Source organism: Neomonachus schauinslandi, chromosome 9 (assembly GCF_002201575.2).
Source record: "Neomonachus schauinslandi chromosome 9, ASM220157v2, whole genome shotgun sequence".
In the NCBI taxonomy this organism is placed as follows: Eukaryota; Metazoa; Chordata; class Mammalia; order Carnivora; family Phocidae; genus Neomonachus; species Neomonachus schauinslandi.
This window is the reverse complement of record NC_058411.1, coordinates 43379695-43405840: the sequence shown is the minus strand read 5'-3', so window position 1 is coordinate 43405840 and position 26146 is coordinate 43379695. Positions and strand designations below refer to the sequence as shown.

General features: G+C 42.3%; 1 protein-coding gene across 3 annotated transcripts; it reads left to right on the top strand.

Moving 5' to 3' along the window:
- The first annotated feature begins 7663 nt into the window (after positions 1-7663).
- Positions 7664-24940, top strand: LGALS3 (galectin 3). Of its 3 annotated transcripts, XM_044918004.1 has the most exons (7): positions 7665-7742; positions 14208-14229; positions 15937-16056; positions 16138-16365; positions 18380-18468; positions 21489-21654; positions 24641-24940. In XM_044918004.1, the coding sequence occupies exons 2-7, from the start codon at positions 14212-14214 to the stop codon at positions 24794-24796; spliced, it is 777 nt and encodes a 258-aa protein (XP_044773939.1). In that variant the 5' UTR covers positions 7665-7742; positions 14208-14211; the 3' UTR covers positions 24797-24940. The 3 variants fall into 3 exon arrangements, with proteins under 3 accessions (XP_044773940.1, XP_044773939.1, XP_021557104.1); XM_021701429.1 differs by having other exon boundaries at positions 15937-16365; XM_044918005.1 differs by lacking the exon at positions 21489-21654 and having other exon boundaries at positions 7664-7742; positions 15937-16365; positions 24641-24728.
- The last annotated feature ends 1206 nt before the right edge of the window (positions 24941-26146 follow it).

Genomic DNA, 26146 nt, shown 5'->3' with positions numbered 1-26146 from the left:
ATTGAAAGTGATAAAATAAAACAGCCAGAGGATTTTTCTCTACAGCCCACACTATGAATTTATTCACTTAGCAAATATTGAGGGCCTACTATGTGCCACTTGGATCCATCAGTGAACCACACAGCGAATAGTGAATAACACTGCAGTCAGGGAGGGGATGGAAGAAAGGCACAGAGAACCAACTATAAACAGTAGACACAAGAAATAAGCAAATTGCATAGCATGCTGGAAATTAATAAACACTGTGAAAAAAAGAAAAATTAGAGTAGGGTAAAGGGGGGGTCAATAGCATGAGGAACTGGGAAAAGTTCAAGTTGCCATTTTAAATAGGGTGATACAATAGTAGACTCTTGGATAAGGGGACATTTGAGCAAAGACTTGAAGAAAGTGAGAAGGTTAGTTAGTAGATAATGAGAGAAGAGAATTCCAGACATAGGGAATCACCAATGCAAGGATGCAAAATTGGAGTGAACTTTGTGATCAAGGAGGAAGAGCCAGGGGGCCCTTGTGGCCAGGGTCGGGTAAGTGAAGGAGAGAGTCCTAGGAGGGGCAGTCCACGTTAAACTCCAAATTTATTTATTTATTTTAATTTTTTATTTTTTTAAAGATTTTATTTCTTTATTTGACAGAGAGAGAGACAGCGAGAGCAGGAACACAAGCAGGGGGAGTGGGAGAGGGAGAAGCAGGCCTCCACGGAGCAGGGAGCTGGATGTGGGTCTCATCCCAGGACCCTGGGATCATGACCTGAGCCGAAGACAGAGGCTTAACCAACTCAGCCACCCAGGCACCCCTAAACTCCAAATTTAAATGTTTGCTTCCTCCAATTTTCTTCGTAGCAATACAGCTTTATACACATCACATATCCATTGTTCTCAGACATCATAGAATCCCAAAGAGCCCACATTATAAGGGTACTTGGGTCACTTTATATGATTTCTAAGTTCATAAGAACACTGCAACCCATCATGAATCCTACATTTTAAAAACATTTATTTAAAACATTTAAGAATATCTTATTTTTTAGAGTTATTTATAGATGGATAGACATACTATATATCTAAATGTATCTATATATCTGTATCTGTATTTTTGGGGGTAAAATGTAATTTGGGCTCTTCATTAATCTCTACCCTTCGATCACATTGTATTCATGAGATTATACCACAATACCACATTTCCAATTTTCCATTTTGGTTTACCGAGTGAAGTCATTGCCCCAAACACAGAACATGTGTGGTTGTATCGCCAAATTACATCACAACCACCAGCTGGCCAGTTCTAGCCAGGCCTCCTTTGTCCCACTGAGGTTATTTATAAGCTCCCCCACAGTCCTTACGTGAGCAGCCTCTCCCCGGCTCTGTGCTTCTGTTAACAAAATTAGAGTGTCAGCCCCGTCAGCTGCAGTATCTGCTCCATCCTTGAGAAATGTCTGTTACCTGCTTGAGGGAACTCCCAGGGACACTGCTAGTGGTTCTCCCTAGTGAGAACCTTAATGTCTGTCCCAGGAATCTGCTCTGGAAATCTGCAAAGAGCCAGCACAGCCCTGGGTTATATGGAGAAGGGGAAAGAAGAGCTGCATCACACCAGAGGACTATTCTCGTCACTTGGGCCTTGATGCAGTGTCTCTCAAAGCTTTCACAAAGACAGTCCATTTATTCTCTGGGGCTCCAACCCAGCAAAAGAGGCTGGATTGAGATTGGTTCCAAAATCCTCTTCTTAGTCCTTTATCTTTACTCCATTCTTTAGCACAAAATCCCTTCTCCTCTAGCCAAAAATCCAGAAGTCCCAAGACATACATCAAGCACATACAGAGGTTTCCTCACATATTAGCCAGACACAGAATCTGGTATGAGATAGGAAAACTGTTCCTTAGAATTAAAACACGAAGCCACAGAGCAACTTTGTTCCTTTGTTGTCTCAGAGATAATTTCACCTTGCGGTCAATTATTCTTTCCATTTCTGAATGACCCCTTCCAACTTCAGAATCTCTCAACTTTTGGTGACCTGTTCTTGGTAGTGTTTTTATTCTTCCTTCCACAACTCTCCCTCCCATCCTCCCTCCACCTTTCTCTTTCTCCTCTCCTCCCCTCCCCTTTTCTTTCTCTTTCTTTCTTTCTTTCTTTCTTTCTTTTTTCTTTCTTTCCTTCCTTCCTTCCTTCTTTCTTTCTTCTGTGTTCTTTGCTTTAATCTATTGAATGGCAAATATCCCGTTTCCAAACACTTATTTCTCAGACCCTGACAAACTTTTGACTGATCTATGTTGTGATCTTGGTCATATCTAGTACTCTGTGCCTCAGCTTTTTCATCTTTTTTTTTTTAAGATTTTATTTATTTATTTGACAGAGAGAGACAGTGAGAGAGGGAACACAAGCAGGGGGGAGCTGGAGAGGGAGAAGCAGGCTCCCCATTGAGCAGGGAGCCTGACGCGGGGCTAGATCCCAGGACACTGGGATCATGACTGAGCAACCCAGGCGCCCCCAGCTTTCTCATCTTTAAAATGGGGATAAAAATTTACCAAAAAAGAAATTGTATCAGTAATCAAAAAACCCCCAACAAACAAAAGTCCAGGACCAGATGGCTTCACAGGCGAATTCTACCAGACATTTAAAGAAGAGTTAATACAGGGGAGCCTGGCTGACTCAGTAGGTAGAGCATGTGCCTCCTGATCTAAGGGTCGTGAGTTCAAGCCCCATGTTGGACATAGAGCCTACTTAAAAAAAAAAGAGTTAATACCTATTCTTCTCAAATGATTCCAAAAAATAGAAAAAGAAGGAAAACTTCCAAATACATTCTATTAAGCCAGCATTACCCTGATACCAAAACCAAATAAAGACACCACAAAAAAAAGAGTACTACAGGACAATATCCCTGATGAATATAGATGCAAAAATCCTCAACAAAATACTAGCAAATCAAATCCAACAATGCATTAAAAAAATCACTCACTGCAACCAAGTGGGATTCATTTCTGCGTTGCAAGAGAGGTTCAATATTCATGTATCAATCAATGTGATATGTCACATCAATAAAAGAAAGGACAAGAGCCATCTGATCATTTTAATAGATGTGAAGAAAGCATTTGACAAAGTACAACGTCCATTCATGATAAAAACCCTCAACAAAGTAGGTTTAGAGAGAACACCTCAACATAATAAAGGGCATATATGGGGTGCCTGGGTGGCTCAGTCGTTAGGTGTCTGCCTTTGGCTCAGGTCATGATCCCAGGGTCCTGGGATCGAGCCCCACATCGGGCTCCCTGCTCCGCGGAGGCCTGCTTCTCCCTCTCCCACTCCCCCTACTTGTGTTCCTGCTCTCGGTGTGTCTGTCAAATAAATAAATAAAATCTTTAAAAAAAATAAAGGGCAAATATGAAAAACCCACAGCTAATATCATCTTCAATGCGGAAAAACTGAGAGCCTTTCCCCTAATGTCAGGAATAAGACAAGAATGTCCACTCAACACTTTTATTCAACATAGTACTGGAAGTCCTAGCCACCACAATCAGAAAATAAAAAGAAATAAAAGGCATCCAATCAGTAAGGAAGAAGTAAAACTTTCACTATTTGCAGAACATGATACCATATATAAAAAACCTGGAAGATTCCACCAAAAAACTGCTAGAACTGATAAACGCATTCAGTAAAGTCACAGGATACAAAATCTACACCAATAATGAAGCAGCAAAAAGAGAAACTAAGAAAACAATCCTATTTATAATCACACCAAAAATAATAAGATATCTAGGAATAGACCTAATCAAAGAGGTGAAAGACCTGTACTCTGAAAACCCAGAAAACCCAGAGAAGGACCCACAGTTATATAGTCAATTAATCTTGGACAAAGCAGGAAAGAATATCCAATGGGAAAGAGTATATCTTTAACAAATGATGTTGGGGAAACTGGACAGCAACATGCAAAATAATGAAACTGGACCACTTTCTTACACCATATACCAAGATAAACTCAAAATGGATTAAAGACCTAAATGTGAGACCAGAAACCATAAAAATCCTAGAAGAGAATGCAGGCAGTAACTTATTTGAATCTGCCATAACAACTTCTTTCTAGATATGTCTTCTGAGGAAATGGAAACAAAAGCAAAAATAAACTATTGGGACTACATCAAAATAAAACCCTTCTGCACAGCCAAAGAAACAATCAACAAGACTAAAAGGCAACCTATAGAATAGGAGAAGATATTTGCAAATGACATATCTGATAAAGGGTTAGTATGCAAGATACATAAAGAACTTATAAAACTCAATGCCCCAAAAACAAATAATCCAATTAAAAATGGGCAGAAGACACGAATAGACATTTTTCCAAAGAAGACATACAGATGGCTAACAGACACATGAAAAGATGCTCATCATCACTTATCATCAGGGAAATGCAAATCCAAACTACAGTGTGATATCACCTCACACCTATCAGAATGACTAAAATCAAAAACACAAGAAACACCAGGTGTTGGTGAGGATATGGAGAAAAAGGAACCCTCTTGCTCTGTTGGTGGGAATGCAAAATGGTGTGGAGGTTCCCCAAAAAGTTAGGAATAGAACTACCCTATGATCCAGCAATCACACTACTGGGTATTTACCTAAAGAATACAAAAACACTAATTCAAAGGGATACATGCACCCCAATGTTTATAGCAGGATTACTTACACTAGCCAAGATATGGAAGCAGCCCAAGTGCCCATTGATTGATGAATGGATAAAGAAGATGTGGTATATATACACACAGTGGAATATTATTCAGCCATAAAAAAGCATGAAATCTTGCCATTTCCAATGACGTGGATGGAGCTAGACAATATAATGCCAAGTGAAGTAAGTCAGCCAAATACCATATGACAAATACTATATGAATTCCACTCATAAATGGAATTTAAGAAACAAAACAAATGCGCAAAGGGAAAAAAAAGAGACAAACCAAGAAACAGACTCTAACTATAGAGAACAAACTGATGGTTACCAGAGAGGAGGCTGGTGGGGGAAAGGGTGAAAAAAAGGGAGGGGATTAAGGAGTGCCCTTGTCGTGATGAGCACTGGGTGATAAAAAAAAACTTGGAAAAAAATATAAATAAATGAATAAGTAAATAAAATCGGTGTACATATATGGGGGATTGCCCATATATGGGCATATATGTACTAAGCATAGTACAAGGCACATAAGTGCTCAATGAATATTAGCTCTTATTATTCCTAACATTATTTTTTGTTTTTTGTTTTTTTTTTTTTTTTTAAAGATTTTATTTATTATTTGACAGAGAGAGAATGAGAGAGAGAGAGAGAGCACATGAGAGGGGGGAGGGGCAGAGGGAGAAGCAGACTCCCTGCCGAGCAGGGAGCCCGATGCGGGACTCGATCCCGGGACTCCGGATCATGACCTGAGCCGAAGGCAGTCGCTTAACCAACTGAGCCACCCAGGCGCCCCCCTAACATTATTTTTTGATATACATATGTATTATGAAATGATTACCATAGTAAAATTAGTAACACATTCATCACCTCACACATTACCATTTTTTGTGTGTGGTGAGAACATTTAAGACTACTCTTTCAGCAACTGTCAAATATATGATATAGTATATATATTCTTTCTCACAGCCTGGATATTCCTCTGTGTGTGTGTGTGTGTGTGTGTGACATTTTTTAATCCATTCATCCATCAACAGACTTAGTTTGTTTCCATATTTTGGTTATTGTGAACAATGCTACAATAAACATGGGGATGCAGATATCTCAAGACAGTGGTTTCATTTCCTTCGGATATACACCAAGAAGTAGGACTGCTAAGTCATACGGTAGTTCTATTTTTAATTTCTTGAGGAACCTTCATGTTTTTCATAATGGCTGTACCAGTTTACATTCCCACCAACAGTACGCAAAGGGTTCCCTTGTTCACATCCTTGCCAATACTTATCTCTTGTCTTTTTGATGACAGTCATTCTAACAGGTGTGAAGGAATATCTTATTGTGGTTTGGATTTGCATTTCCCTGATGATTAGTGATGTTGAATGCCTTTATATGTACCTGTTGGTCATATGTCCTCTTTGGGAAAATGTCTGTTCAGGTCCTTTGCCCATTCTTTAAATAGGATTATTTGTTTTGTTGTTTTTTTGTGTTTTTTTTTTTTTTTGCTATTGAGTTCTTTGAGTTCCTTATATATTTTGGAGATTAACCGCTTATCAAATCCATAGTTCTCAAGTTTCTCCCATTTTGTAAGTTGTTTTTTCATTTGTTGATTACTTCTTTTGCTATGCAGCTTTTTAGTTGATGTAGTCTCACTTGTTTATTTTTGCCTTTGTTGCTTCTACTTTGGAGTTATATCTGAAAAATCATTGCCAAGACCAATGTCAAGGAGCTTTCCTCCTGTTTTCTTCTAGGAGTTTTATGTTTTGAGGTCTTACAATTAAGCCTTTAATCCATTGCGAGGTAAGTTTTGTGAGTGGATATCTGAACTTAAAAAAAAAATCCATCTTGGACGTCCCTAACCATTTCACTCAGTTATTATCCAGCAAAATTATACCAAATAAATACCTTCTCTCTTGCAAGACTCACTATTTGTTGTTGTCGTTTTTTTAAGACTTTATTTGACAGAGAGGGAAAGAGAGAGCACAAGCAGGGGGAGCGGCAGGCAGAAGAAGAAGCAGGCTCCCCGCTGAGCAAGGAGCCCGATGTGGGGCTCGATCCCAGGACCCTGAGATCATGACCTGAGCTGAAGGCAGCCCCTTAACCGACTGAGCCACCCAGGCGCCCCAAGAATCACTATTTGTTATAAGAACATTTTTAAGAGTGGTAGCTTTATCCTATTCCTGTCTTTACCAAAGCCACTTTTGTGCTTAACTGTTCCCTCCTTCATCCGGACTCTCCCCAACCTTTGAGAAAACAACAGGCTTTCTAGGAACGGATTCATTATTTTGTTCATTCATTCATAAAACAAATCTTTTCTGAGAACTTACTACACACCAAAGGCTAGGTAAGATGCAGAGGATGCAGTGAGGAGCAAACAAACAAAAACAATTTCGGGCTCCCAGTGTGAGGTGGGTCCCCACATCGCAGTTCAGAAAGGGAATGAATGCAAAGTCAAGACATGGGGGCATCTATCTCACCCAGCACCTCAGAAAACTTGACAGGGCCCTCCCAGGGACACAAGTCACTGCGCACTTCTTGGGAAGGCTTTGATATTGCGAGAGGATTTAGGTAAAATAAATGCAGAAAGGACGAGAGCGTCTGCAATTCAGGCAGAAAATAATCAAACTCGGTTAAAACAAGCAAACAAGCAAAACTCTTCAAAGCAGCACACTCTGAAAGCTTCGCAGACTCTCCCCATCCTGGTCTGAGGAGTAACCAGGTGAATCTGGAGAGAGGGCGGTGAACGTGGCCCCCACTCCAGGTCTCGGGTGGCCGCGGGACACCAACTGGAGGCTGCGGGGCTGGGGGCCGCCCCGGAGCGTCCCACCGGCCGCTCTCCAGATCCCGAGCTTCTCAGCTGCGCCCTGGAACCGCGCTGCGGGGTGTGCGGCGGGGCGGGGGGACGCCGGGCCTGGTCTGCAGGGCGAGGCGAGGCGAGGCCCGGCCGGGCCGGGCCGGGCCGGGCGGGGGTGGGGGCCACGCCTCCGCAGAGGCGGGCCGGGCCGAGCCTATTTGAGGCGCTGAGCCACCGCCCGGTCAGGGTTCGCACCACCTCAGCAGAAGCCGTCCCCGCAGCAAGCGAGCGAGCGTCGAGGCGTCCGGTGAGTGGCGGGGCCGCGGGACGCGGAGGCAGCCCTCTGACGGCCCGGACCCGGCAGGGGCGAGGGCGCCCGGGCGGGGGCTGGGGGCTAGGGGCTTGCCGGACGGCGGGTGGGCGCGAAGAGGCGGGGGTCGCGTAAGGAGCTGGGGGCACCGGGGCACTCGAGGCTTTGACCCCTCGAGAGAGCGCAGTCTGAGGCTCTGGGAAAGTTAGCGGCGCTTTACAAAGACTCACGCACTGATCCCGGGGCGGGCGATGAGGGGCGCGGGGCACCCTCCGCGACGACTGGCAGCCTCGGCCACGGCGTCCCGCCCGCGAGCCGGGGGTGGGGTGGGGGCGCGCTCAGCAACCCCAGCGGCCCGCCCCAGTGTGGGATTAGGAAGCGGGTCCTCCTTCCCTGGGCGCGGGGGGCCTGCCCAGGGACCCTGGAGGCAGCCGCTGCGCCCCTTGACTGGGCTGCGCGGCCGCTGGATCTGGCTGTGGGGCGCGCGCGAGCCCTCCTAGCAGGCCCGGCCGCGGTAGGGGCTGCCGCCGCTCTCTGGGTGCTGATCCCACAGAAAGTGGTGATGCCCCAGGGCCTGAGTGGGCATGCGTCTGGCTTGGCGAGCAGTGCACATCCAAACTTTTGCAAATCAGTGACTCATCCCTGCCCAGACTGGCTAATTTGGGCATTATCCCAGATCTGTGCTGAGGACGTGTAGGGTGTGGCAGAATGTTGGTCCGAAAATCGGGGGACAGCTTTTAAAACAGGTTTGAAGATGTATTCTGAATTATCAGGTGCTGAAATAAAAACACTATAATGTATCCACTCTGAGGAGTAGGAGCTGAACGGCAGAGAGTCAGAGACAAGTACGGTGAGGCTGTGACTTCTGCTTCAGGCCCACCCCTTTAAGTTAGTGATTCCTAGTCCAGATACTGTGGAAGTTTTGTAAAGTGACTCCTGGGAGTTGGGTTGCTGGGCAGTGAAGACGGCTGAACCGCAGTGACCCAGTCTGTTTCTGGGATTCTGGGAAAGGAATGGAAGACAGTTCATCTGTGATCGTTGGGAGATGGGAACTGCTTCCTAACTTCCTAACGTTTGGGGGTTACACTCAGAATCAGCACCTACTCCGTGTTCTGGGGAAAAGTTTGATGATGGTCTTTGAATGTTTTGAGCTTCAAAGTGCTAGAAGGTTACTCACCAGGTTACTTAAGTAGCAGAGGAGGGGGAACACTGCCTGATAGATTGACCCCCAAAGCTAGTTTTTTGCAGGCGTCCTTAAACAATGATGTTTCCCTGTGCTGCAAGTATACATCAGTGCTTTGCTGTGAAGACTTCACTTATTGCTAGTGAGGTCAAGGGCCAATGCTGGTCTCACCTATAGTTTGGGTACCTACTTGCCTAGAACCTCATCAGCCAGACTCAACATCTTAACTGCAGAGACTTGCATGCATATATTATAACCTGAGCATGTCACATTGACCTTAAATACAGTTGGCTTGTGAGATTATTGTATCTGAGACTCATGGTTAACTGATCTAAAACATAGCCTCCCTTTCCTGTGATGGCTTGGGAAACAGGCTCCTGCTGAGGACAGCTAGGTTAACATTTGGTGTCTAGTGCCTGAACTGGTTCTTCTTCTTTTTTTTTAAATTATTTTTTTAAGGATTTTTATTTATTTACTGAGAGAGAGAATGACAGAGAGCATGAGAGGGAGGAGGGTCAGAGCGAGAAGCAGGCTCCCCGCTGAGCAGGGAGCCCGATGCGGGACTCGATCCCGGGACTCCAGGATCATGACCTGAGCCGAAGGCAGTCGCTCAACCAACTGAGCCACCCAGGCGCCCTGAACTGGTTCTTCTGATTAAATTCTCAGTGGTAAGCCTGCCAGAACAGTGCTTGCTGTAAACTTCCAGTGTGCTGCTGACTAAGTATCATGTGTTTGCTCTTGACTGATGTTCAGCTTTTCCGTAGGGAGAAAACAGTCAGTAACTGAGAGGCACAAAGTAACTTTACCTTCCTTGATGCTGAGGAACTATGATAAGAAGGAAATCCTAGTAAAGGACCAGTTCCTTTATTCCAACTCAGCGTCACCGAATTTGGCTTTGCAAGGTAGACTTGTTTCAGCAAGGGCAGGAAGTTCTTTGCAGAGGAGTGTGGGCAGTGCCTTGGGGTTCTGAGGAAATGCATTCATGATCTACTTCTCTTTCAGCTTGTATAAAAGTCAGGGCCCTTTGTGAGCAGAAATTTCAGAAGTGCTCCTGGACTAATTGCTAGGTGGACCTAGAATAGCATAGTACAGTAGATAGCCACTCTTTATTAGAGGGGGAAAAAACTATAATTAACAGCCAATTAAAAGGGTCTACATTCTGACTCATGTTTAAATTCTTTATTCCAAAGCACACTGAACTACTTCCTGTAGGTTTTTCTAAATGTGAAGACTCAGGTAGTATTTCCTCAATTTTTTGTTTTGCTTTAATGTAGTGTTTCTTTTGTGGCGCTTCTAAATTCTCTGATTCTGGGAATGGCAGGATGGAATTCACATATCTGTAGTATCTGTAGGGTGAGAAGATTTTTTTTACATTTGGTTGTGTCTCTATATAAACTGTTCATCTAAAAGGAAGGAAGGAAGGAAAAAGAAAGAAAGAAGGAAGGAAGAAAGAAAGGAAGGAAGAAAGAAGAGGGAGGGAGGGAGGGAAATTTTCCAGGCAAGTAAGAAAGATATTTATCCAAATACATTTTTTTTAAAGTTCTAAGGTTGCTAACCTTGATTTCAAAAATGTATCAGTTATAATCTTTTTTTTTTTTTTTTGTAAAAGAGAACTAATGGTTGAGAATGAACATATCAAAACAGTGCATACCTAATTTTTGGAGAAGTACACTTTATTGGTTTAAATGTGGTTATAATTAGCAAAGTGACTGTGCAAAATGGCATCGTTGTATTCAATACAGTGTGTATTGAAGCTTACTGAATGAGTCACCCAGCTAGTTTTCTGACAAAAACAGGATCTCTCTTTTTTTTTTTTACAATTTCAACATGTTATATAGTTCTGAATGAATAAGTCAGAGAATTAATTTCTAAGTGAAGTAATTAACACTTTTAAAGGACTATACTTTAAAATTTCAAAGTGAGGTTTTACATTTAGTGTAAAATGAACCTGCATTAAGAGTGAGGATGCTTGGACCCTGGTTGTTGACCTGCCAAGAACAGAATGACTTTGGGCCACCATATTAGCTCTCTGAGTCTCAGTTTCCTTACCTCTAGAATGGGAATATTAACTTTCCCCTGAAAATCTTATAAGATCATTATCAGAATGAGAATAGGAAAAGTATGGGAAAGTGCTTCATAAACTGAAAAGCACCACATTAATGCAGGGTGTCATCATTCTAATGGGCTTGTCCAGTGTGTCACAACATGATGCAAACTGTTACCCAAGGCTTTACGTGAAACACAGTGGAAAGAAAGTGAAATCTGCTTTGTTTCTGAAATTATTTTGGTTGGAGCTGAAAATAAGCTGAATATGCTTAAGCAGAGACTTTAAGAAGAAATGTTACATTTTGGAAATGCTGTTTTTGGTTTCTAGTTGTAATCAGCCTTTAAACATATTTTAGCTTGATTGGAGTTATGTTAATATGACACCTTATTAGGCCCATGGTACAGATTTAGCTAGTTTTAACTATTGAAACTAACTTTTTGGTTTTTATTGACCTATGTATCTACACTTCTGGAGAGATACACATGCCGATCAGCCTAGACAAGTGTTTCTCAACCAGGCAAAATTTTGACCTCTCCCCCCACTCCCCGGAGTCCAGGATATGTGGCAACATCTGAAGACATTTTTGGTTGTCACAATTGGGAGGTGGGGTATTATGCTGCTGGCATCTTGTGCATTGAAGCCATGGATGCTGCTCTCCATCCTGTAATGCACAAGACAACTCCAACGGATGGGGAAAGTCTTTACAGAATAGGAATATTTAAGACAAGTCAAAACACTTATAAAGTTATAAGTCTGGGTCTTTGGTATGTTGTGCAGGAATGGAAGAAGTTTGTGTAATCAAAGGAACTAAACTTTCTGCCCACCGTGAAGTTCAAGATTGTTTCCTACTGGCCTCCAAAATGAGAGAGGCTTTGTTTTCTTAAGAAATGCCCTTTCTAGGGGCACCTGGGTGGCTCAGTTGGTTAAGCCTCTGTCTTCAGCTCAGGTCATGATCCCGGGGTCCTGGGATTGAGTCCCACATTGGGCTCCCTGCTCCCGGGGTGTCTGCTTCTCCCTCTGCCTGTGCCCCTCCCCCGCCCCACTCTAGCAAGTGCTCTCTCACACACACTTGCTCTCTCAAATAAATAAATAAAAATCTAAAAAATGAAAATGTCCTTTCTGGGGAACCTGGCTGGCTCAGTCGGTAGAGCATGCAACTCTCAATCTTGGGATTGTGAGTTTGAACCCCACATGAGGGTGTAGAAATTACTTAAACATAAAACCTTAAAAAAAAAGAAAGAAACATCCTTTCTTTTTTTTTTTTTTAAAGATTTTATTTATTTACATGAGAGAGAGAGAATGAGAGACAGAGAGCACGAGAGGGAGGAGGGTCAGAGGGAGAAGCAGACTCCCTGCCAAGCAGGGAGCCCAATGCGGGACTCAATCCCGGGACTCCAGGATCATGACCTGAGCCGAAGGCAGTCGCTCAACCAACTGAGCCACCCAGGCACCCTCTTTTCCTTTTCTGGAACAATGCTTCTCTCAAGTTCCTCCTGCGGTGGCAGCACACTTTTCTAAGCAGCGGAAGCCTTTTGGGGAAGGAAGCACAAGCAGAGGAACACCTGACTTCTACTTTAAAAGATCAAGTGCTATAGGAAATCCAGGAATGGAAGTCACTGTGACTTCCCAGTCAAGTTGCCAGCAGTTTCCCATGTTAGAAGATGGGTACGGTGATACCCTAAACTGCTTCCAAATATGTTTGAGAATGCCCAGATTTAAAAAAAGAGATGTGTAAAAAAAAAAAAAAACTTAATAGAAGGTAATATTTAACTGTGGTATAAATAACAGCAGAGTATGATAAAACATCTGATGTGTATAAATGGAGGACATTAAGTCCTAAGAGGAGTTCTGCCTATTTTTTTTTAAACAAAAAGTCTAATATTTTAGATTTTTAGGACCTATCAATTAGGATCCCTTGGAGGTAATGTCATTTCTTAAATAATTTAGTAAATACCACAAGTGGACAACTCAAGGGAAAAGAGATTCTGATTGTTTAAGATCCAGGTCACTTTGGCTATAGGACTGGTGATCCTGACCCAAGAAAACTCACTCAGACCTCACGAGTCCAAAGCTACCCTCTTCCCCTCACTGCCAGAGCACCTGCAAGTGGGAGCAGGTGTAAAACATCTTAAATGGTTAGAAACTTGACATAGGGAGAGGAGCAGGAGAAAGAAGGGATGATGTGTCAAGGCCACCCCTTGAGTCAGCTTTGGGCAAAGCCAACTCTCTTTGGTAGCATCCTACCCAAAAATATTTTCCTCTACATTGCCTGACTACTTTTCTTTTCTATTTTCTTTTTTCTTTTCTTTTCCTTAAACCCTAGTTTGTTATACTGCCGGAGTTTCGTTTGGAGTAACAAATATCTTAAAAAAAAGAAAAAAAAAGCATCTTATACCTGTCTTTTCTCTTTATTGCTCCACATCTGGATCTCACCTCTCCTTTAAGGCTTAGCTCAAACACCACCACCTCGTCCCCTCTTAGAAGTAATAGTTCTAGTTGTGACTCCCCATCACCCAGTCTGGCTCACAGCGTCGATCCCTTGTGATTCCTGCTGGCCTGTGAGCCCTTTGACCATACAGGTCTTGGCCTATCCATCTTCCAACCCAGGCAAGAGGTCACACAGTGCCTGGCCCAGAGCAGTCATAAATATGTGCAAATGAGGAAATAAATAATTGGCAGCAACTGCATCTAGGGGCATTGGTTTCAAATCTCAGTAGCAGTCAACTCTGCTTTCCTGCTAAAATGCAGAAGAGGGCATGGGGGTTGATCTTAGGAACAGGAGGGGAGGTGGGTGATATGAAGAGACTAAACCCTTTGTAAGAGGTGGTGGAAACAGTGCCCAGGAAGGAAGGTGAGGAGGACCACAGATGAACCAGGACTGTTTGTGTCTTTACCAAGGAAAGGGGAAGAACGTTATCTTCTTTGTTCTTCTCTCTCCTGTGTTGTTTGGCCTGTTACTCCCAGGATTCAGAACACAGGCTAGTATGATTAGAGTTTAAAATTATGAGTTAAATAGGGCTTGGTGATGTAGCTGGAGTGCATCCCTGCTAGGGCTGGTTTTGTGGTTCCACACTATTGATTTAGGTGTATTTGGGGAATAAACTGGCTTGGTTAGAAGAATGCCTGTAGATCATCTAGAACTGCCCAATGAACTATTTGTGATGTTATGTTAATATGGAAACTGGTGAAATCTAGGATCAAATGATAACCTATCTTTTTTTTCCCCTTTCAGGAAAATGGCAGACAGTTTTTCAGTAAGTATTTTATGTCTGTTTTTTTTACCATAATATACATTTCATGTAGGTTGGGGGCTTTCTTCTTTACCACCAAACATCTCCTTCTAAGTCTCTCACCCTGTGGCTTCCTCTGGCCTTAACTGACCAATGAGACCTTGTTAGCTGAAGTCTTGTTTTTCCAGCCATAGGTTCAGGAAGAAAGCCAGGCAGATAGAGGCCTGGGACTCACTAACAGTAACCCCCCTACTGAAAAGCCTGGGACAGAAACAGGTGGATTCCATGGGCAGGAGCTGAGAAATAATATGAGCAAAGGGAAGTGTGGTGCAGTCTGAGCATCCTGATTTCTGTGATTGTTCTTCTCCTGTCAGTTAGAGAGGATATGCTTTTACATAGAGGAAGGCTAGCTCCCAACTTTGGCAAATTATAAAAAGCAACCCTCCATGATCTCAGATGATGGGAAGCAAGAATAAAGGGAGGCAGGAGATGCAGCAGCTGCCCAGACACCCCGTGAGGCAGAAAGGAGCAGGGAGCTACCCCGGCTTCTCCCTTCTTCCCATTCTTTAATCTCCTGCCAATGCTGCCCCTTAGCCAGACTCATCTGGAAGCCTGGAAACCACCATCTGCAGGGGTTAGATTCCTTGTGATCAGCACAAGGCAAAGAGAAGGATGGATTTGACCAGTACATCCCACATTGGGAATATGGCAGGACTGACTCTTTGCTGTCAAACATGGAACTCATTGAACTGTGGGAACTCAGGCCCATCACCCTGACCACCTACTATAGGGCATCTTTTCATCTGAACCATGCAGTTGCTTGACTGTGATAAGCCATGATCAAAAAAAAAAAAACACAGATAAGGCAAGTACAGGCCTATATCTGAAACCACTGTGTGTGGCCATGTACCTGTTGTGGCTGCCAGGGATAGGCTTGTGGTTCTGCTAGAGGTTAGAAATGGGACTGGAAGCCCTTTGAAAGCCACTAAGAAGGGGGCCACACCTTCCAGAAATCCTCCTCTGGAATGGTCTTGTGAAACCAGGATGGGGACTCTTATTAAGCCATCCTTGTTCTTTGCAAGGAAAAGTCTATGCCATTGGATAGTTGTATTAACTTTACTATGTAGTTAATATATTGACCCTATATGGCCAAGAAAATATAACAATCCTTATTAGAATTACAATCCATCAATAAAATGCACTCTTTATGGTAAGACAATTCATGTTGAGAACCGTAAATTGCTTTGCTTATCATTTTCTATATGGTTCTCCTCCTCCCCATACAGACAGTAATCAATCTGGAATCCCACTTACTTAATGGCATGATCTGGCCTTTTAAGAAAAATAAACTTTGAAATTTTACAATAGTTTTAGATTTACAAAAAATTGCAAAGATAGTACCAAGAGTTCCCACATACCCTACGCCCACTTTCCTCTATTATTAACGTCTTACATTAGTATGGTACATTTGTTACCATTAATAAACCAGTACTGATACATTATTTACTTAAAAAAAAAAAAGAATAAAGTGATGAAGCATATATAATCCCAAAGCCTAATTTTAGTCTTAGGAACTGCAAACTATTTAATAGGTGGGAAAATTTTTATTGATTTGAATTTCATACCCTTACCATATCCCTCTACTTCTTAGATCACATATTCCTGTTTTCCTGAAAATTCTGTTTTTGTGAATGTTTTTCATCCTGTAATTGTTGATGTCTTTCTTTGCAGCTTAATGATGCTTTATCTGGGTCTGGAAACCCAAACCCTCAAGGATGGCCTGGTCCATGGGGAAACCAGCCTCCTGGAGTCTACCCAGGGGCCTCCTATCCTGGTGCCTACCCTGGACAGGCCCCTCCTGGTAGCTACCCTGGACAGGCCCCTCCTGGCGGCTATCCTGGTCAGGCCCCTCCAGGAGCCTACCCTGGACAGGTCCCTCCTGGTGGCTATCCTGGCCAGGCCCCTCCTGGTGCCTATCCTGGTCAGGCACCTCCAGGAGCCTACCCTGGCCCAACAGCACCTGCTTATCCTGGACCATCTGCACCGGGAGCCCACCCTGGGCAACCGAGTGGGCCTGGGGCCTACCCACCTCCTGGACAGCCAAGTGCTCCTGGAGCCCACCCTGCTGCTGGCCCTTTTGGCATCCCTGCTGGACCACTGGTAAGATGGAACTAGGCATTTCATAGACTTGATTGTGATCAGGACAAAGCTAATGAAGAACCAACACACTAATTGTCTGGAGTGTTGGTGCCATTACTTTGCTGTGCTCTGGCTGGGAGCTGGCTCTGGGCACCAACCTGCAAAGGACTTCAGAGAGACCTGAAGCTTTAAACTCGCTGGTTAGAGCCACTTTTCAAGGACCAGCCATGGTGTATGTCAGCCCAATAGAAAAAATCATTGTTTGAAACTGAGGGTTGCTGGAGTGGGGGGTGGGGTGGGAAGAATGGGGTGACTGGGTGATAGACACTGGGGAGGGTATGTGCTCTGGTAAGCGCTGTGAATTGTGCAAGACTGTTGAATCACAGATCTGTACCTCTGAAACAAATAATGCAATATATGTTAAGAAAAAAAAAGAAGAAGATAGCAGGAGGGGAAGAATGAAGGGGGGAAATCGGAGGGGGAGACAAACTATGAGAAACGATGGACTCTGAGAAACAAACTGAGGGTTCTAGAGGGGAGGGGGTGGGGGAACGGGTTAGCCTGGTGATGGGTATTAAAGAGGGCACGTTCTGCATGGAGCACTGGGTGTTATGCACAAACAATGAATCATGGAACACTACATCAAAAACTAATGATGTAATGTATGGTGACTAACATAACAATAAAAAATTTAAAAAAAAAGAAAAAATCATTGTTTGTATTGAGTTTAGTATGGGAACTGTTAGTATAAAGAGAAGTCAGTATATCTTTTGAAGACATCTGTAAAGCAGCTTTAATATAAATGAAGTTAAGATCATAGTAATGGGGGAACATTTTGGTTACCATTATTAATAAACACTGAGCACATAACATGCGCCAGCAGTGTGCTTCTACATGGATGATTTCATTTAACCCTATATCCGCCCCATAAGCTACTGTTATTGTCCCTACTTTACACACGAGGAAAGGGAACAAGAGAGTTATACAGCTTGCCTGGGGTCATAGAAGGAACATGTAGGGAAACCAAGGTAATGTTTTTCTCCCAGACCTGCTTTTAGGTTTTGAGGCATCTGTAGGAAATTCAGATAGGAGGAGGTTTGGGGCCCAAGAGAAAAGACTTGGCTGGTGGTTGAACACAGGGGGAAGAAATTATGAAGGGAAGAGAGAAGAGGCCAAAGGGAGTTTTGGGAATATTTATAGCACCTTGAACCTAGATGGTTAATACATTTTTGTGGAAGAACTAGGGAATGTATTAAATGAAAAGTGTTCATTCCACAAATATTTAGTATCTGCCACATTCAGAGCCTCCTGTTGATGCCTTGTAAGTAGAACTTATAAGAACTCACAAGTTCCCGATGTGACACAATGCCTGCCCTCAGGGAGCAAAATGACCATGATGAAGTATGTTATGTGACCAGGTTCTTAAAAGTGGCACACAGTTGTACAGCTAAAACCAATACAATTATATCTCAATAAAAGTAATTTTTAAAAAAGAAGAGTGGCACAAAAATGTTAATGTTGATTGCAAGGTCTAGCCTAAGCCTTTCCGAAAAATAGTCCAAGTAAATGAATTATAGATTGGGATGACCTTAGTAATGAGAGATACAGTGGTCCAAAAGGGAATATGTTCTGTCTTTGGCACCAATTAACTGATGGCTTTCTTCTTCTCTTTTTTTAAAGATTTATTTATTTATTTATTTGAGAGAGAGAAAGTGAGTGAGAGAGAGAGAGAGAGCACAAGCAGGGGGAGGGGCAGAGACAGAAGGAGAAGCAGACTTCTTGTTGAGCAGGGAGCCCGAGCAGGGAGGCAGATGCTTAACTGAGCCACCCAGGCACCCCTTGATGGCTTTATTCTTGATTATTACTTGTGCAGATAGGAAGCCTTATCCTTTCAGGCCCTGGGCAGGGTGACCAGAGAGTCTGGAAAAATGGCTTAAATTAGGGTTATGTGTTAGTCACATTAGCAACATATTTTTATTTCTTTCCCCAAGAAGACATGACTCTTTATTGTTATGTATATGTTTTTTATTCCCAGACCGTGCCTTATGACCTGCCTTTGCCTGGAGGAATCATGCCGCGCATGCTGATAACAATTCTGGGCACAGTAAAGCCCAATGCAAACAGGTAAAGAACAATATTAGCAACTCTAACATATTTGTCAATTGGTTTTTGAGTAAAGGATGATCTATTTCGAATTTTAATAAAATTTTTAAAACTATGCATTGAGAATTCTATACCATAGAATGGGATTATCCCAAAAATCAGTGTGTGTCCACCAAGGGGATAAAGTGTCCCTCACTAAATCTTGTTTTTCTCCCAGAACTGCAATGAAACAGTTCTATTTTTTTTTTAAGACTTTATTTGAGAGAGAGAGAGAGAGAGAGCATGAGCATGAGCAGGGGGAGGGGCAGAGGGAGAGGGGGAAGCAGGCTCCCCATTGAGCAGGGAGCCCCATGCAGGGCTCAATCCCAGGACCCTGGGATCATGACCTGGACTAAAGGCAGATGCTTAACTGACTGAGCCACCCAGGCGCCCGGAAACAGTTCTGCTTTGTGAGGACAAAGAGAAAGAGCGGACAACCCATACAGAAAAACCTAGGTTCTTCCTGGCAGTGAGAACCTTAGAATTTAAGGGAAGGACAGCCTTTGTAATGTAATGCTTGGCCATCTCTCCACCTCTGAGCCATATCTTGTCTAAAAAAACAAGCATGCACTTTGTATCTAGATGACTATCAAAAATTAGGGTCAGAAACACAAAGATCGCACTGGACGTCATTTTGAGTTGATCTGAGAGCTTGCACATCATACCACTCTCTCCTCATATTTGGACAGATCACCCTGCAGTCATGAAGGTCACAGTGCAGTCTCAGATCTGGTGAGCTTGACCTCCCTTTCCGCCTTCCTACTGGGCACATCAGCAGTCACAGATTCCCATGGGGTCAGCCAGGTCTACGGATGTTAAGTGGCGGGGTGGGGGAACCCCAGTCTTCTGAGTATATACAATTTACAAAAAGATTTGAAAAGATCCTACAAGTTAAAGACTTCCTCAAAAGAAGTCAATCTTTGCCATTGGAACTGGTTTGATAGAGGTGAGCTAAGATGGAGTGAGCCTCTGAGCTAATTTAGGAAAAGCCGTGCTGACTTATGGCTGCCTTGGGATGCCTGGGTCTGTTATCACCATTGGTTTTATTTCCATGTAATACAAGCAGGTTAAGGATATCCTGAAGATATCCAGTATGCCTGCCCCTGAGGTTAGTGGTACCATTAAAGCCCCTGCTGCAGCCATAAATTAATCCGTGTTTTGGGGTTTTATAGACAGTGCACAAAAGGTACAAATTCAAGCTATGTACACAGGTTTATAAGAATCCATAAACAACCTGTGTCTGTCACCTTGCTCCTGGTGGATCAGTGGGAACCTCCTCTTCTGTTACCAGGAAATGGACTCAGCCTCTGATATAGTCATTTTACATTCAGCCAGCCCATTCACGCGTACCTCCAGCCAGCCTTCTCTGGTTCTGTGTGGTAGCCAGTACCCTAAGCCCCTTCTTCTTTCCACACAGCCTATACAGCTTCTCTAAACACAGTGCTTACCTGCACAATAAAGCTTGTCTCACAGCCCATTACAAAATGTATATATCCCCTGCCTATGTCCTTATCCATCTTATCTCCCCAAATAACATAGAACCCAGCACACCTGAGCCTAGGCACGATTTGTGAGTATCTGCTCTCCTCCCTTAGCCACGGTCATACAGAACCACACTGGTGTGTTTGCCTTATTGACTGTTTTTGCACTAGAAACTTTAGCTCCAGTAACACTAGAGGTGTAGACAGAGACTATGGCAGATTAACACTCATTTTTGTGGAAATGGGTAAGATGGTAGTAAACTGAAAAAATGGTTGCTTCATTCTGCAAAATCTTTGTGAGGAATTACCTGACAAAAAAAGAATGCTTCAAGTGGTAGAGATGCAAGATCTTCCTTTTCACTGTAGAGAAAAATACAGCCATTGGATTTTTTTGGTCAAATACAAATGCTATTGTCATCTGATTATATTGGTCCTCTCCCTGGGCATTTAATTATTGGAAGATACATTTGTGGTTTTATGTGTCTGTTAATGGGTAAATGAAAATGCTCAAGGAATCATTGTTAATAAGTCTAGGGTGTAGACCTTGCTTTCAAACAAGAGTCCCGGTTGATTCTGATGTTAGCGCTTCAGGGAGCACACTTTGAGAAACTGAGAGATAGTGTTAATACTTTAACAGTCCAAGGCCTTGTGTTTGCATTAACATCCAAGGAGAAGGAACAAGGTCAAAAATTTAAGCCGGCACTTCCATTAATTCACATCAGGGAATGTTTAACACATTTATTGCCATGACGTTACAACTTAGCAACAGGACACTGAACATTATGTTATCTCATTCCTGTTATTTTAGGACTAGGTTTTTGGTTAACTATAAGGAAGCCAGGTATTTGATAACTTCTATTGATGTGACTGACTTGCCTTTAATAGGTATGAAAAGTAACTGGCAGGGCAGGAAAGAGGTAAGCATTATTATTTGCCATGTACAGCATAAAGTGCCCTCAAAGTGGCCCTAAACTTCTATAAGGAAACCTTGACGAGTTTTCATAGTAGAGGCAGTTAAAGAGGGAATGACAGCTGAATGGAGTGATGTGACCAAAGACAAGGAGGCAAAAAAATGGAACACATACTACCTTGCTTACTTTCAGATACTACAAGAATACATCAAATACTAGGCCTCGTATACTTTCCAGTTTGAAGACATACTCTGGTTTGTTTGCTTCCGTTTGAAAATGTTCCTGTATTTTATAAAAAATGATTGGATCTTTAGAAAATTGTATGTTCTTCACTTGATACAAATGTACAGCTTAGGGCGCCTGGGTGGCTCAGTTGGTTAAGCGACTGCCTTCGGCTCAGGTCATGATCCTGGAGTCCCGGGATCGAGTCCCGCATCGGGCTCCCTGCTCGGCGGGGAGTCTGCTTCTCCCTCTGACCCTCCTCCCTCTCATGCTCTCTGTATCTCATTCTCTCTGTCTCAAATAAATAAATAAAATCTTTAAAAAAAAAAACAAAAACAAATGTACAGCTTGAATCATTTTACTAACTCTGGTCTTTGGTTTAAAACAGACTTGCTTTAGATTTCAAGAGAGGGAATGATGTTGCTTTCCACTTTAACCCACGCTTCAGTGAGGACAACAAGAGAGTCATTGTTTGCAATACAAAGCTGGATAACATCTGGGGAAAGGAAGAAAGACAGGCAACTTTCCCATTTGAAAGTGGTAAACCATTTAAAGTAAGTTATTGCTACTATTATATATGGATAATGGATATTTCTCACGGGAATCACTCTTATAACCATAAGGCACTTGAAAAGAATTTATCCGCTATCCTGGGACACCTAACGGGTACATCTGCTCCCCATCCCAGGGAACCAGGCTCAACAGGACTGGCACACTCCCCAGCCCCATTCCCACCCTTCACCATTGTCCCTGTTACCACACCTCTGAGTTTAAGCTTTTCTGGAAATGAGGAAAATAGCATCTTTAATAAAGAAGGCAGAAGGGGGTGCCTATGTGGCTCAGTTAAGTGTCTGACTCTTGATTTCTGCTCAGGTCCTGATCTCAGGGTCGTGAGTTCAAGTCCCATGTTGGGCTCCACGCTGGGTGTACTTAAAAAAAGAAAAAAAAAGGACAGACGGTCTCAATGGTCCAGTTGGGCTGAGACTTAGTACCTTAATACAACATAGTTGGCATTGCAATCAAAGCTAATTTTTTTTTAAATTCTAAAATTGAGACGTTTTATGAAAAAATTTTTTATAGATTTTCAAATTAAAAAGACCTCCATCTTTTCCCCTTTCTCCCAACCTCACAGAGGTTGCAACTTGGTTACCATCTTTCCAGTATTTTCTGTGACATACAGCACTGTTTATTTATTTTAAAAACTTATTAAGTAACCTCTACCCCTGAACCAATGACCCCAAGATCAAGAGTCACATGCTCTACCAACTGTCCCAACACCCTTTTTATTTTTAAGCACTGCTTTAACAAATACTAGGTCCACAGTGCTGGGTTAGCTTGACAGTATAGTGGGCAATGAAACAACTAGACTATAAGCTCCTCAAGGGCAGGGACTTATAGGGACCATATTCTATATTTGGTGGACATCTTCTCACATTAGAACATTGTTACTGGGCGCCTGGGTGGCTCAGTTGGTTAAGCGACTGCCTTCGGCTCAGGTCATGATCCTGGAGTCCCAGGATCGAGTCCCGCATCGGGCTCCCTGCTCAGCGGGGGGTCTGCTTCTCCCTCTGACCCTCTTCCCTCTTGTGCTCTCTGTCTCTCATTCTCTCTCTCAAATAAATAAATAAAAATCTTTAAAAAAAAAAAAAAAAAAAGAACATTGTTACTTAAAAAAAAAAAAAGAACATTGTTACTTAATAGTATTTCATTGCTTAGATATGTGCTAATTCTATGAGTGCCCTATGGATGATAATTTGGAGTATGGAAATATTCCAAACAAATAAAAGCTGAAAGGTTTATTTACTAAAATACTGTAATAATGGTCCTTATAAATCTTTGCTTCCTAGAACAAGAATTTTATTCCAAGAATGTACATATTTTTTAAAAGATTTTGTTTGAGACAGAGAGAGAAAAACACAAGCGGGGGGTGGGGGTACGGGCAGAGGGAGAGGGGGAAGAAGACTCCCCACTGAGCAGGGAGCCTGATGCTGGACTCGATCCCAGGACCCTGAGATCATGACCAGAGCCAAAGGCAGACACTTAACTGACTGAGCCACCCAGGCGCCCCTCAAGAATATACATATTTAAAATTTAGATAAGATATTGCCAAAGTGCTGCTTCCAAAACGCTGTAAGGATAAACATGTTCACTACTACCTGTAGGAAGAATGTTTCCCCTACTCTGGCCCAAACTGGTTATTATCAATTTTCGCAACATTTGCCACTCTGTAGAGGATTCCTACTTTAGTATTCTACTTTCATTTATTTATTGAAGTACAGCTAACACAGGATGTTGCATTAGTTTCAGGTGTACAACATAGAGATCATCATCTCTTTGTTATGCTATGCTTACATCGGTCACTATACAACACTATTACAATACCACTGACTGTATTCCCTATGCTCATAGTGCCTTTTAACCCATGACTTACATCCCATAACTGGAAGCCTGTACCTCCCACTCCCCTTCAGCCATTTTGCCCATCCCTGTACCCGCCTCCCCTCTGGCACCATCAGTTTGTTCTTTGTATTTATGGGTCTGTTTCTGCTTTTTGTTCATTTATTTCTTCGATTTTTTTTTAGATTCCACATATAAGTAAAATCATGGAATTTGTCTCTCTTTCTGACTTACTTCATTTAGCATAATATCCTGTAGGTCTATCCATGTTGTTGCAAGTGGCAAAATCTCATTTTTATGGCTGAGTAATATCCCATTGTGTGTGTGTGTGTGTGTGGTATATGTGTAGATGCCACATCTTCTTTATCTATTTGTCTATGGATCCACACTTGCATTGCTTCCATATCCTGGCTATTATAAATAATGCTGCAGTAAACATAGGGTTGCGTATATCTTCTCAAACTAGCGTTTTCATTTTCTTTGGGTACTTACCCAGTAGTGGAATTATTAGATCATATAGTATTTCTATCTTTAATTTTTTGAGGAACCTCCATACTGTTTTCCAAAGTGGCTGCACCAATTTACATTCCCACCAACAATGCATGAGTGTTCCTTTTTCTCTACGTCTTCGCCAGCACTTGGTGTGTTTATATTTTTACTTTTAGGTGTTAGCCATACAAAAACTTTGTTTTTATGGAGACACATTATTAATCTTTACCTTTATAGCTTCACCTTATCTTTATCATCTGTTATCTTTTTTTCATTTTGCTTGAATCTTTGAATAATCTGTGGAGTTTATTTTTGCTGCAAAATTCTTTTTTTTTTTAATTTTATTTTTTATTTGAGAGAGAAGAGAGAGAGCACAAGCAGGGGTTAGGGGCAGTGGGAGAGAGAGAAGCAGGCTCCCCACTGAGCAAGGAACCTGACGTGGGACTTGATCCCAGGGCCCTGGGATCATGACCTGAGCTGAAGGCAGACACTTAACAACTAAGCCATGCAGGTGCCCCCAAAGTTCCTTTCTTGGAACTTCAGTCAGTTCCACAGATGATCATAAAGATGAAATGTGGGACATTCTCAGCTCAGGCCAGACTGGTTTTGAAATTAATGAGCATTTCTAACAGTTTTGTGTATGTGCCATTTCAGATACAAGTGCTGGTTGAATCCGACCACTTCAAGGTTGCGGTCAATGATGCTCACTTGTTGCAGTACAATCATCGGATGAAAAATCTCCAGGAAATCAGCAAACTGGGAATTTCTGGTGACATAGATCTCACCAGTGCTTCACATGCTATGATATAATCATAAAGGGGAAGATTTAAAAAAAATGAAATTGAATATAAACCCTTACACATTGAAACTTCATGTTTCCTGACTGAAAAATTTTACCTTTATCCATCACTGTCCGTCTTGTAAATCATCCATTTAATAAACATTCTAAGAGTTTCCTGTCTTTATATGTCATTGAATTGGGGCAATTTATTCTTGATAATGCACAATGGACTCAGTGAAAAAGGAATATGTAGTAATATTAATTCTACATTAGTCTCCCAGAGTTTTCTATACTTATTATTTTTAAAGAAAATACTATTTTAACCTCTGTCTTTCAGAGTTTCATAAAAACCAGAAGATGCTACAAGGAAATCATTCCCCCATTTCCTTACTTAAGGAAGTATATATTCAGGATATGAGAAAAGCACAAAGAAAAAGTATAGCTGTTGATGATCCACAGGCAGTTACTGTTAGCATTCTGGTATATTTCTTTTTGCTCCTTTTAACTATTTTTTCTCTCTAGACTATACTTAGCTGTTTTCAAATCCATATTTGATACCAATATGAGACAATCTTGCTGTAGGTTCTCCTGGTTTTTATGAAATCTCCATCATATTTATAGAGGAAAATTAAGCTCTTAATTAGATATATCATCAGCTTGAAAAATTTAATAGTTCCCATTGCCAACATTCTTAACCATGCCTTTCTGCCCTTCCTCATTACCAGCAGGCCCAAAGATTCATACAATTTCAAAACTAGGATGTAGTCATAGCACTTCACTTTATAAAATAATCAAAATATTGTTTGGTCTATTTATTGTTTCTATAACACCATCTTCTCAGATACTTTTATTGTCACAAAAGTTGGGTTCCCCAGGAAGCAGAGATTAGAACCCAAGAGGTTTAGGGGGAAGAATCTTGAGATCGACAGCTGTTGGGATGAGAAGGCACAGGATCGGGCAGAGGGAGAAGTTGGGTATCGATGCCTCAGCCCACCCTACAGGGGTTCTGAAGCTGGGATGATCCTTTGGAGCTGTCAAGAGGGGGGACAGTCCTTTCTGTCTTCACTTCAATCAGTCAACGAATACAAGCCACCTGAGAAACGGTATGACCTCGGGAGGAGCGGCTGTCTTCCCCTGAGGTAGTTGTCACATGGGAATGATATCTGAAAGCCATCTAACAGCACTTGTAGCAATTAAAAAGACTTTCAGTCCTAAAGAGGGATGTGAGCAGTTTATTTCAAAAAACTATGTTACTTCCTTACTCCAACATTCTCATCTTGACTCTTCCACACCTATGATTAAGTGGAAAAACATAAGCTATGATAAAAAGGGGGAACTTGGTTTACACAAAATTATTTAAATCCTGAGCCTTGGTTCCT